The 14,083-nt window shown below is 40.0% G+C and overlaps 1 protein-coding gene across 1 annotated transcript in view; it reads right to left on the reverse strand.

Annotated features, from left to right (window-relative positions):
- Positions 1–14,083, reverse strand: part of LOC139443299 (tRNA (32-2'-O)-methyltransferase regulator THADA-like) — a 50,129-nt gene that overhangs the window by 27,951 nt on the left and 8,095 nt on the right. Inside the window, exons 2-15 of the mRNA XM_071224275.1 lie at positions 12,467–12,585; positions 11,783–11,901; positions 10,608–10,771; positions 10,122–10,154; positions 9,841–9,889; positions 7,898–8,079; positions 6,852–6,940; positions 6,036–6,274; positions 4,705–4,770; positions 3,539–3,656; positions 2,794–2,863; positions 1,494–1,684; positions 1,098–1,265; positions 444–516 (exon numbers count right to left, since the gene is read on the reverse strand). Coding sequence (XP_071080376.1) covers positions 444–516; positions 1,098–1,265; positions 1,494–1,684; positions 2,794–2,863; positions 3,539–3,656; positions 4,705–4,770; positions 6,036–6,274; positions 6,852–6,940; positions 7,898–8,079; positions 9,841–9,889; positions 10,122–10,154; positions 10,608–10,771; positions 11,783–11,901; positions 12,467–12,580 — 1,675 coding nt within the window. The 5' untranslated portion in view covers positions 12,581–12,585. The remainder of the gene's footprint in view (positions 1–443; positions 517–1,097; positions 1,266–1,493; positions 1,685–2,793; positions 2,864–3,538; positions 3,657–4,704; positions 4,771–6,035; positions 6,275–6,851; positions 6,941–7,897; positions 8,080–9,840; positions 9,890–10,121; positions 10,155–10,607; positions 10,772–11,782; positions 11,902–12,466; positions 12,586–14,083) is intronic.

Here is a 14,083-nt window from a genome sequence, read left to right on the forward strand (position 1 = left end):
AACATCTATGGAATGACCATGGACGTCATGTGCACCAACATCCGGTAGCTCTGACACTTGTGATATATTTACTCTAGACATATTTAACAATGACATAAGAGCCTTTGGTAGCTCCTCACAATCTAGACCATCTCATTGCAACTATGAAAAATGGAGTGGCTCCAGAACCCAAGGGCCCCCAACCAATGTCTGGTATTTGTCCACGTCCACATGGGCCACAATTGTTAGTTTGAATCACTCAACATATCACATCCTTGGTGTTAGGACCGCCTCCATGGGTTAGTGGATAAAGGGTCTGTCTGGCAAGCAGTTGTTAAATTACCGTAATAAAAATATAATAAAAAGGAGTTCAGAGACTTTCTTCATTTTTAGACACTGCAGCAATCTAGACTTGTCCACTAAGATAAATTTGTTTCAGGGTCTGTATGACAGACGAGGCCCACCTGTGCTGGACAGCGTGCTGATCATGTAGTTGAGAGACTCCCTGCTGTACTTCAACAGCCTGGGCAACACATACTGGGAAACAGACGGAAACACACTGATGAAACATCACATTCTGTTCATAAACAAATATCTAAATTGGCAAAATATAATTTTTTTGAGCCAAAGTTATTCAGTAAAACTTAAGGTATGTAAATCTACAAACTGAGCATGTGTTGAGCAGAGGAATATAGTTTTTATTGTAACATACAATTTTGTTTGTTTGTTGGTTGTTTAACGCCGCACTCGGCAATATTCCAGCTATATGACGGCGGTCTGTAAAATAATCAAGTCTGGACCAGACAATCCAGTGATTGACATCATGAGCATCGATCCACGCAATTGGGATCGATGACATGTATCAACCAAGTCAGCAAGTCTGACCACCCGATCCCGTTAGCCGCCTTTTACGACAAGCAAAGTCGCCTTTTACGGCAAGTATAGGTTGCTGAAGACCTATTCTACCCCGGAATCGTCACAGGTCTTGTTACATATAAGGGTGATCCTGGTCCTCAGTACCCTATGCTTCCCAAACGAGAATGAGGATCAGGTGGTTACAATGTGTGCCCTGGCTGATTGTGTATCATACATTGCATCATGATGTTACTGGGACATACCTCGATGACATGGAGCTTAAGTCTCTTGTTGTCCTGACAGAGAGTGTGGATGACAGGATCCACCCACGTAGACAGCCACGTGCTCAACCCTGTGTCGTGATTGGTGGATTCCTTCACGACTAACTCAGCATGACTGGTCTTAAACAACTTCTCGTAAAGGTCACTGGCCTGCAACATAAACTTACTTTAAACTTTGTATGCTGGAGACAGATTTGAAAATTACAGACAAATCATAAATTGTCAAACACGTGCCTTCAGCGCCATGAGCTTCATGCTTTCACCAACAAGCTACCTAACTGCCATTTTTCTTCAAACAAACAGCGGAAAATTTAGATTAGTTTTTACTATTCACCCACATCAAACATAGAGTATCAAAATACACCATCTCTCCCTTACATAGCATGCCAGGGATTGTTCCTCCAGCTGAGACAGCAACTCTGCCGCTAACCCAGGGTTCATCCCGAGCAGGGTGGAACATCCAATATGGCCGACTGCAGCTCCAAGACAGCCATACTTGCCCTTGTTGTTCCAGGTGACCCCCAGCAGCTTCTGGGTAGACTGGCAGACAAACTTGTCCTGTTTGGGGTCTGTTAGGACAAAGTCATCACAATTACGGAAATCATACATGTATATGATCTTTGTCAGTTGACTTTTTTATTTGAAAAAAAAAGTCTGGCACAGATCTATCACATGTTTTGAGGCTACTCTTGCAAATTCAGCAAGTGAAGTAGATTCGAAACTTTATGAACACAGAAGACAGAAGACAGAAGTTGAACCCATATATTTTGTTTTGAAACGACAAACAAAACACATCAAACATATTTATTGTGATCAACAACTATATTTATTATTTATACATGAAGTGAGTTGAAAAGGCGTTGAATGTCGCCTTCAAGATTATTGCACTTATACAGCGATGTGCATGCTTGTACATGTCCAGACTATCTAGCCCACTGATGAGATACCATGCCGCATTTTAAAATGAATACCCCGATATATACCCCGACCCATATACTGACTCCGAACCGACCAGTCCTTGTTTTAGCCCCTTAATGCCAAACAACAAGTACCATCTTTTAAAGTCTTTTGGTACGACGTGGCAGGGATCTAACCCCAGACCTTCCACTCTCTGGGTTGACGTCCTACCACTAGACCACAGAGGCGGTCTATCTATACATGAAGCACATGCATAAACAACACATAAAATTTGGAGTTTTTGAGATTCTCATGTTACTTTTGAGACTCATGACTGAGCATCAGTAATGTCAAAGCATTGACTTTAACGATATGACATGTTTGAGAAGGACCACAAGCATACAGTTGCTGCTATGACTCAGTGTGTTGAGTCTCAATGAACTACCAGCTTCTAAATGCATATCAAAGACTTGAAACATTTATGTACAGATACCTCCACATTAATGGCATTTAGCAATATCTGGCTAAATGTTTTATGGGCTGCATTACATATTAACTTCTTTCTGTAACTCCTTAATACCTGGTTGTTTTTCCGTCCTCAGCCTGTTTACTGCTCTTATGTCAGCAACTTTGCCTCCCACTTAATCTACAACCAAGCTTACGTACCTTCCTCTATTATTACTACACATGGTTTTCACATTTGTCTCCACTACAAAATTTCACTTGATAAAATCATATCAAAGCGAGTTCCTGTTTTTTGTTACTCTCAGGATGGTTTTACCTGACTGTGCAGACAGCAGGTGAATCTTGAGGCAGTTTTCAAATGTCATCCTCGCATTGTGCCTCAATGCCTTTTCAAAAAAAAAAATGAATAAAGGTGTACATGGTGAATGAGATATGACTAATTACAAAAATTCATTTCGTATATTAATCTAGTTCAGTGAAATCCTATTAATCTAGACGATAACATTTTCACGGAAACCGCCCATATTCCAATTTTCCAGAATAACATATGATGGGTATGGAATAATTGTTTTCTTCATTTCTCTGATTAAGCTTTGTAAGTAGTGAGTGAGTGAGTTGGGTTTAACGCCGCTTTTAACAGTATTACAGTTATATCACGGCGTGTCAGCTTAATGTGGGAGGAAAGCCCGAAGTGATGCAGGTCTCAGACGTTTACCACTTCGGTAAAACCCATGAGCACGGGTATGGTGCTGACAAACCTAGAAACATAATCGGGGCGAACCGGGATTCGAACCCACAATCATAGGTTTCTGGCGTGCCGAAGGGACGCAACTCTGCACAGCGAATTGCGGTGCCTTAGACGACTGAGCCACCCGTGCTCCCCACTTTGCAAATAGAAATTGTAAGTTTATTTGACCTTGGGCAAGTAGGACATTTTGATATTTGAACACCCGACTACTGACACATTAGCACTTTGGGCAGCTAAATCCTGGAATGTCACAGTTTCAGAATGATGCTGGCACCAGTTTCCCTGTGATTAGGTATACTTGTTTACTACTCACGTCCAACTGATCATCCCACGTTGTCCACACATATCCCAGAACACCGCTGATCACATGACCATCTCCTCTCAGACATGCTGTGAGATCTCCAGGGCACACGCCACTCTCTAATATGGTGCTGTCACATTAAACACATATTTACTGATCACCTTGGATCTTAACAGTCATATTTCACAATTCATAACTAAACACGTCAGCCGAACCAAAGACACTATCCGGTATTCTGAATACAGTAAACTCCAGTTATAACAAACTCAAAGGACCATTAATTTTAGTTCATAATAACCGTAGTTCATTACAAGGATATATACAGCATGTAGACAGCATATGTTCGGGACTAAGAAATAAGTTTGTTATATCAGTCAGTTTGTTAAAAGTGTGTTAGTTAAAAACATAGTTTACTGTACTATGACTGTTCGACATGTACCTACATTACACAATCCAACAGGATCATAAACCCTGCACTTAGTTTCCAAACATCAAAAGTATGTACGTTTACACACAGAGCTGCAGCTGATGCTCAGATATATACAGGTTGTACCGTATTAAGCGCTCTACACCAATAGATGCCCCCTGACCAATTTTTAGCGCAATCTGGCCCTACAAAGACATCTACATGACAGTCCATATTTTCTTGTGTATAATTTCAGACATTAATACCGAAAACAGTAGCGTGGAAGGGGCATATAATTGCCTTCTCTTGTTCTCTCTACTCTATTGCTGAAAACAGATTTATCTTGTGTATGGTCTTAATAAGCGCCCCCCTTTAGTCACTTATATAAGCCCCCAGGGCGCTTATTACAGCCAAAACTGTAATCAACACCATTCAGCTCTATCTGCACATATATGTACATTCCGACTCTCTTCAACAAAATCTCTCCAGAAGGCACCTGACCCCTCCAGGAATAAAGCTGACACACTTTAACTGATAAGGCATCAATAGTTTCATGCTGCAGTTAATACATCACAAACTTCTAAAGATCCATCTTGTTTTGACCTTGCAGCTTGAGTAAGATTCATGACATTGTTCTGTGATAAATTTCTTACTTCACTCTAGATTATACATAAAAAGAAGACAAAGATTATGATCAATCATTAGTCAATCATTGGCCTTCAGTATAAGTCAGTCACCATGTTTGATACCCGACACTTCAATGCCCACCTACCTTGTTCTGGTAGTCCACAGTGTAACAGCTTTGGCCAGGAGCACCTTGCTGCCTGTGTCCTCACACCTGAAAATAACCAGTAACTACGGTAACAGTCACTGTCCAGATGTCCTCCCTTCCCCCTCCATTCCCCTATCCCTACTTTGGGTTCCATCACATCACCCTTTGATAACATCATTGGCAAACATATATTAAAACTCTTATGGCCTTATCAGGCCTTTTAGATAATTTCAGAGTTTCTATCCAACACTACAACAATGGTATCGACACTGTGACACAATCTGGTTATTTACTGGTGAGTGAGTGAGTGAGTTAGTTTTGAAAACTTCAATAGGATAACAGTGTATCACCTAATGTCGGAGGTAATCCTGAAGGATGTAGGTTAACCACTTGGTGACATTTCTTTGTTTGTTTGTTGTTTAACGCCGCACTCAGCAATATTCCAGATATATGACGGCGGTCTGTAAATAATCGAGTCTGGACCAGTCAATCCAGTGATTGACATCATGAGCATCGATCCACACAATTGGGATACCATGATATGCATCAACCAAGTCAGCGAGCCTGACCACCTGATCCCATGTCTAGTGTGGGTATAATGCTACATAAGAACCCATCATCAGTGGATCCAGCGTGGCTTAGGGACACAACTAATGCACATGGGACCACTGTCCCACCCATATCAGAATGGCATCCTAAAATATTTGAACTGAAGCATCCAAGCCCCAACAACAGAACGGCATCATGAAATTGTACCGGGCCACCCATAACCCAACATAAGAATGGCTTTATAAAAGATGAGAACCATGTCACTCATGCTACAACACCATAATGGCCTCATGAAATAGAAAGTACCCAGTCATCTTTACCCTAATATCAGAACGGCCTCATGAAAGTGAAAGTTGCCAGTCATCTTTACCCTAATATCAGAACGGCCTCATGAAAGTGAAAGTACCCAGTCATCTTTACCCTAATATCAGAACGGCCTCATGAAAGTGAAAGTTGCCAGTCATCTTTACCCTAATATCAGAACGGCCTCATGAAAGTGAAAGTACCCAGTCATCTTTACCCTAATATCAGAACGGCCTCATGAAAGTGAAAGTTGCCAGTCATTCTTACCCTAATATCAGAACGGCCTCATGAAAGTGAAAGTACCCAGTCATCTTTACCCTAATATCAGAACGGCCTCATGAAAGTGAAAGTTGCCAGTCATCCTTACCCTAATATCAGAACTGCCTCATGAAAGTGAAAGTTGCCAGTCATTCTTACCCCATTTATCCAGAATGGCATCATAACCCCCTCCTACCTCGGCCTACAGGTTCAGATCCTACCTTGGCGCCAAAGCCATGAGCTTGTCCAGGAACACACTGGTCAGTATCCACCCCTCATTGTCCAGTGGAAGGACTGCATCAGCAGCGTCCACCATGGCCAGGAGTCCAAAATGCAGGCAGAGAGTGGACGTCAGGGACAGGCTGTGAATTACACCCAGGTCAACTGACAGCTTGGGTGCTGTGATCGGAGTTATCTGCTCCTGGTTTGTCACACCTGTCTTGAATATGGATTGCAGGAGCTGCAATGAGGAATACTGTGTAAATATCATTCATGTGAGTGAGTGAGTGAGTGAGTGAGTGAGTGAGTGAGTGAGTGAGTGAGTATAGCGAGCAAACGCTTTATCTAGTAGGTTACCTGAGCGTCCCCAATTCATTAGAAGATGACTTCCATTTCTGTGATACTTTAGAAGATCAACAACAAAATTGAAATTTACAAAAATAATTTCCATTCTTTGCCTCATAGTCGAACATTAATTCTTAAAATTATAAATCTCAAATTTGTATGACCTAATGGCTAATTCATTGTGCAGAGTTGTATCCATTAGTTTGTTTGCTTGTTTGTTGTTTAACGCCACACTCAACAATATTATAGCTATATGACAACAGTCTGTAAATAATTGATTCTGGACCAGACAATCCAGTGATTTACATCCCTAGCATCAATCTACACAATTGGGATACAATGACATGCTCCTACCAAGTCAGCAAGCCTGACCACCTGATTCCATTAGTCAACAGACATGGGTTGCTAAAGACCAATTCAAACCCGGGAATCTCAAACATGAATGTCACAGGATTTACACAATATTAACTTACAAGATGAATATAGCGTTGCCCCAGCGATAACTTTAACACCAGAACCATGACCATTCCAACACCACAGCGGCAGTCGGTCAAAAAGTCATCTGAAATTAAACATACTGTATCAGGGCCCCGTTCCACAAAACGATCTTAGCGCTAAGATGATCGTAGCTCCCATACTTTAACATAGGCTTACGACAATCATAGCACTAAGATCGCTTTGTGGAACAGGCCCCTGAACTGTAACTTTCCATACATCATTTGGAAGTCATTTTCCCTATAATTGCCCTCACTTTGAACGTCCATGGAAAGTTTTAGCTTCATAGGCTCTGTGGTTTCAGTGGAGATGCCATAGTACAACTAGGTTTACAAGGGAATGTGAAAGAGCAAGTTCACAGCACGTGAAAAAACATCTTCCCAAGACAAAGGGGCTATAAAAGTCCAGTTTATGGAGTTATATTTTGGCTAGACTAACGCGCCTATGCATAGTCCAATCCAAATTGCGTAAAGAAATTGACATCTGGTTTGTAAACTGCCATACAGATTTCAATCGATTGCAGGATTTGCAAAGCATGTGCACCGCCAACTTGCCATCAACAGATATTTTCCAAATCCTTTCAAAGTGCTCACGTGATATCATGCACTTCGCGAATTAAGACCCGTTTGTCACAAAATAGATTTTGATTATCGATCAGATCGTCTTATCTGGGCGTCGCCATTTTGATTGAAGCAAATACAAGTGATATGAGAGGTGAAATCTGATTGGTCAATAGGAGGAACATAGAAAGGACATAACTCGTAACAGCCACTTGTGGTGCTATGATTGAGACCAGAAATTCCAGTCAAGTTTGGCAAGGGTGGAAACTGGACTTTTACAGTCAGTCAGGCAACTCCCTTGCCTTGGGAAGATGGTGACAAATAAAAAAACATAGCTTTTGATATGTGCAGAAATGCCTGAACAGCAGACCCTGAATTATAGGATTCTGGTGTCAAAAGGATGCCACTTTACACAGCAAACTGCGGTGCTTTAGACGACTAGTCCACTGTGTTCTTATACTGACCCTGGTGTAGAATCTGGAGGCCTCCCTGTAGAAACCTGTCAGCCACACCCTGCACTGTGTCACTAGGACAGGGATCAACGGATGCCTCTACTGAGCACTTCTGAATCAGGCGATTGGCAGTTTTGATGGTGGCCAGACAGTGATGCATTGTTTTGTTCCTTTCTACTGGGGAGGCCTTTTGGCTGCAAAAAAGTTTAGTAGTCTCAACATTGACCCACTGCATCATTCACGCTATACAGTGCAATCAAAACTTCTGTTATCTAAATGTGTCCTTTTAACTTTAACACAAGTTCCTCATACAAGAAAAAATATATAATATGTTTTCTTTTGAATAATAATGTTTACAATTATTCATCTACCATTTCTTAAAATATTTGAACATTTCAAGCATATTTCAGAGGGTCTGCGTGTCTGTCTTCACCATAGTGAGTGAGTGGGGTAATACACTGCTGTAGTTGTGACAATATCCAGCAGTATCACAGTAGGGAACCAAAATGGGAATCACATATTATACACATGACAGGCTTTGAACCCAGAACTACTAGGCTAAACCCTGACCTTGTCTTCATTGTAACATCTACTGGGGGCGTTGAACCCAGGACTTTGGTGTGATGACTGAACACCTTAACTACTAGGCTAAACCCCGACCTTGTCACTACATGATAATGAGCACAACCTGCCTTCAAGGCACCAGGTCACACAATCAGCCAGCTCACACCAAGTCACCACCTGATCTCCATCATTTGGCCCTTACAAACAAGCAGGAGGCTCCAGGGACCTATTCTGCCCTGGAACCCCCATATATTGAACCTTTTGTTTGTGTGTGTGTTGTTTTGAGCCACACTCAGCAAATAACCAGCTACATAACGGTGACCTGTAACTAAACGAGTCTGGACCAGACGATCCAGTGAAAGATATTGCGAGCAACAATACACGCCATCAGGTACGATGACACACAATCAATTCCTGGCGACCTGATCCATTTGGTTGCCTTTTATGAAGCAGTGATAACTCACTGGCTGCCCATTGTGTAATTCCTACTCTTTGAATGACATTGTTATATACTTGTTACAACTGCTGTTCAATAAAGCGTGTTTGTGTTTATTTATTTCCGCTATCCAAAGTGTGTAGTGAGGGCATCTTAATGTTGATAGTCATTTTGGAGACATAAATGCAAAGCTTAATTAATGGAAACATTGACCACTTGTATTTTTCGCATTTAATTCACACTCACATTAATTTCAAGATTTACGGTAATGCCCATTCTTTGAGTCAGCAGCCGTGATATTGCTGGAATATTGCTGACAGCAGTATTAATCCATCCTCCCTCATGCCTCTCACTCACTCATCCCATCCAGTTTATTTATAAAAGTTGCTACAGTCGTGCCTCGTTTATACGGACACTTGCGTCATTTCACAATTCGTCCGTATAAACGAATTTCTGTATAACTGAAACCAGCTTCTTACTGGAAGAGTTACTTCCCTCCAATTATTCAACTCATGACAGATGACAGAACAAACAGATACATCCACTCAATCTTTATTCATACACGTTTCAAAAAGTCTGTCATGGAAGTTTGAACTTTACCAAATTTTGAGGTTTGAATTTTAAACAATAATGTGTCACTCGGTTAATTGACTTCTCACGAATCAAAGGATTACCACCAGCGGAAGTGTATTGTCCGGATAAGTGAGACAATTTTGTGTGCATTTCAGTGTTTTGTGTATCAAAATGACCGTCCGGTTCCGGAAACTGAATTTCCGTATATACGGGTAAATTTATATAGTAATTATTTCGTTTTGAATGAAAATCGTCCGGGAACCGAGGTTTCCAGATATCTGAAGTCCGTATAAGCGGGGCACGACTGTATATAGCATTGATGATACACCGCTTAAAATTTAACTAACTCAATTCTTCAACCAGATATGTTACCGGTACTTACAGAGAAGCATCCACAAAACATGGCAAAGCATGAGATAGGAAGTTCAAGGCTGAAAATAAATAAAGTTGTCATTGTTAAAATAATAGATCAAAGTTATTTTACAAACACAAATTTAATATTAGGTCAATCAAACGTATCTTCACATTCAAAATGTATCTGTCTAGCATTGAAGTGTGGTAAAAGATTATCTCCCTTAGAAAGGCTTCAGAGAGTTATAAGGATTATACACTTATAAGAATGTTTATTATCAGTGAGCTAAATCAGCAGCAGATCGCCCTCACCTTGCATCCTCGTTTCTTTCAAACATGCTTCTCCTGAAAAAAAAAAAAATCTTGTCAATTGTAACACGGTTCTATTTATACAGAAAACTGGAAGCTGAGACAATTGCAGTTAACAATATTGGTGCATGCATGGTTTTAAACCAATGCAATTTACACAATTTGGGACTGTAAGAATAAGCTTAAATGAGGGTCTTGACTGGCTATACTATTTAGCGAAAAACAATTTTGAAAATCTTTAGTAAAGATAAGCGGAGTCCAATTTATATTGTAAACGATTAATGTAATATGTCCATAAAAAATAGCTTAGCGTAAACTAAAACTTCACTTTCTAAAGTATTCATGCTAAAGTCTTGTCAATGTTGTATATAATAAGATCTAATGACATAACAAAACCAGTTAGTGTTTGGAATTTGCAAAACATGATTTGCAGTAAGAGAACAAAGCAGAACCAGTATAACATCACAAGTTACAGTAAGATTTGCTCACCTAGTCTGAAGTTCTCCATCAGAGAGTTTATCTCTTCCACTAAGCTCCTGACAGCATTAGAATCTGTGAGGAGTTTGAGGCAGGCATCAATTCGGGACTGTAGTTGAATCTGCAGCTCAATCTGGTAGCTGTCCCCCACCTCGGGAGGCAGACCCTGCAGGAAGCTGTTAAAAAAAGATACGGGTCCTTAAAAAACAGTTATTGACCTCAAAGACATGTTTAACAGTTCACATTTTTTATCGAACAAAGAAACAAGCATATTTCCATGATGTCAAGAGTATTATCAAGGATATGCATTGGAAGAAGAAATCTAATTGGCTAAGCAGTGTTGGAAATTAAGGTGTGCCTGGGATCCTTGGGGTTTGTTTCTTAAGTGGCTGAATCAGTGGGCAAAATGGCTGCCTGCTAGCAACATTATGGTTGAGCTAAACATTCTGAATTGTCCCTAGCCTGACTGCCTCCTGAAATTTTAATGGTGACTTTTCATGCACACCTCTTAAAAATGAAAACACAAAAGTTCTCCCACTTCTGTAGATCGATACAACCATAAAAAATCAAATTGAATCGAATCGAGGTTGCAAGGTGGCAAGATCAGAGTTACCCCATCTTTTAATATTTGACTCACGATTTGCACACTATTTCACATACTGGGTTGAATCAAGGGATCTCATAAATGTTTCAACTTTAGTCACAAGGGTCACAACAAGGATCCTTTGACCATCCTGATTTATTTGAAAAACTGCTAAATTCTATGGCCTCTAGAGCTAGTTTTAGTCAATATGCATTTCTGCAGAAAGTAATGTGACCATTTCTAGACCACTTATAATAGGGGATATTTTCCCAATACAGTTACGGTAAGTCATTTTTTTTAAACCAATAGAATATAGTCATTTTCATACCACAAAATCATTTCCATAAACACAAGCATGTAGTTACTTATTACTCATTAAAGAATCTAGCTATCTGATTGGTCAGTGATTGTCATACAAGTCAGCTGGCTGGCCTGTTTGGATATCATGACGTCATATTGTTTGACGTGACGTTACACGCTTGTTACGTCACAACTGACCCTGTTCATGCTGAAGGTTCCTGCACACGCCTCGACCTTCGGCCTTGAGGTGTACACTCCCATCAGCAAGAATGAAGATCATGACACCTATTCATCATTGGTTTACCTTGCAAGAATTCTCTTGGCTGAAAACTTTGGGCCGCATTCAAAATACACTTCAACCAGTGTCTTCACAATTTCTTCCCTTTCAAGGAGTGCAACATTTTCTTTGAATGTCTTCAAAACCTGAAAAGTTGAGTGAGTGAGTTGGGTTTGACGATGCTTTCAACAGTACATGTACAGTAAAATAATGTTCATAACGAACACGCTTAAAACAAAGTTATTTTTTGGCCCCGGACATTTGCCGTTTATATGCTGTATATATGCTTATAACGAACGACAATTATAATGAACTAACATTAACGAGGGAGGAAATCCCAAAGTGCTGCATGTCTCATATGTATAGAACTCTGATGAAACACAGCAAAGGTATGGTGTTGACAAATCTAGAACCACAATCAGGGTGTATCTGGCATTTAAGCCATTCATAGGATTCTGGCATGCCTAAGGGAAGCAACTCTTCAAAACAAATTATGTCCCTTGGATAATCATGAAGCATAACCTACATAACATGGGAACAAGGATTCAACAGATTACTATCCTCGTATCCAGTGTATCATATCTCCATTTTATTGGGATGAACACACTGGATCCATTTGCCACAATAGTTTTGTCCTGAGTGACATGACACTAAAAATAGCCATCCAATCAAATTACTTATACATAAAGGGTAATTTCCCCCTTCTCTTACCTCTTTGAGGGACATAAGATAGCCCTTAGAATTATTCACAGGCAGTAGAGATGCACACAGGGCATCAGTATCTACTGTGCCAGGATTCTCTCCCTTGGATTGTGGTGTCGCCATGATGCCTGTAAGCAAAATGGACTCATATTAGGAAAAATATACAATAACAGGACGAGAAACATCAAGTATTGAACATAATTTACTGAAGACAAATGTCAGTGAAAATAAATATCCTATGACACAATATCTGTTATGTAATCTATTATACACACCAAATAATATACCTATGCTTATCATAACAAAAGTGACCACCTCTTTTTCCAACCAGTTTGTTGAAATCTGCCTTACGTAATGAAAATGATGCTCCTTTTTACTATAAAGTTTTATGTAGTGTCAAAGTGAGGCTGATGGATGAATTACCTCCCTTTACACGCCGTAACTCTAAGTGGTTCTTAGAAAACATTATCACCTGTCCTACCACTTTTAATGCTGTGCATTTTAAACTTGATCATAATACCCATGAATTAAGGCAAAACAAAATGTAAGATAGTCTTACAGGAGGATATATAACCAACAGTTGCTATTGTATTGCAACAGTAAATTTCTGATGCATAAGGTATTTTAACATAGTTATTCAGATTTGCTGCTTGGCTGCTTGTGACTAATGCAAGCTATACTGCAAGGAAAATAATTTTATATGGAGACAAACACATTCTTTGGATATATATACACAATTAATCTATAACTGAACCAGACACCAGTCCCTTGACAAACATACAGCAGTAGGCCTATGTGTGGTACATAGACATGTCATTTCTTAAAACAGCTAATCACTTTCCAAATGTGTTGTGAGTGAGTGAGTGAGTGAGTGAGTGAGTGAGTGAGTGACTTTGGATTAATGCCGTTTTTAACACTATTCCAGTTATATCTCGGCGTGTCAGCTTAATGTGGGAGGAAAGCCCGAAGTGATGCAGGTCTCAGACGTTTACCACTTTGGTGAAACCTACGAGGACGGGTATGGTGCTGACAAACCTAGAAACATAGGTTACTGGTGTCTCCAAGGGATGCAACTCTGCACAGCTAATCCAGCGTTTTAGACCACTTGGGCACCCGTGCCCCCTGTGAGATATAAAATATATAATGATTTATACTTATGTAGTTAACGTGTGAGGGTAGCATGAGGCAAACTGTACTGGCAACTAACCATGTTGTATGCAAACTGCACTGTAGACAAAAGATGAATCAAGCTGTCTAAGGATATAAACAGTGTACCCGCTGGCTTTCGAAACTGCCAGTCCTTGTCAACTGTCAACTCTAAAAATTACCAGTCCCCCTAATTTTTGCCAGTCCGAACTTTCAACAAATAAAAAATCATACGAAATTTATTTGGTTTTACTTCTTTCAACTTCATGTTCAGTGCAAAGATGTCATCTCTGAAATAACTTTGTTAGATCTGTATGTCATTCACACAAACTTCAGTCACAATTTTCTCTTTATTTTTCAATATTTCGAGACAAAGTCACTGCAACTGGATATTTAACCTAGAAATAGACAAGGGTAAACCCTGATGGTAACAGACAAGCTGACTTTGTTAGGAAAATGTACTTAGATGAATATTCCCGA

Source organism: Haliotis cracherodii, unplaced genomic scaffold, assembly GCF_022045235.1.
Source record: "Haliotis cracherodii isolate W230 unplaced genomic scaffold, xgHalCrac1.p SCAF_5, whole genome shotgun sequence".
NCBI classification, from domain to species: domain Eukaryota; kingdom Metazoa; phylum Mollusca; class Gastropoda; order Lepetellida; family Haliotidae; genus Haliotis; species Haliotis cracherodii.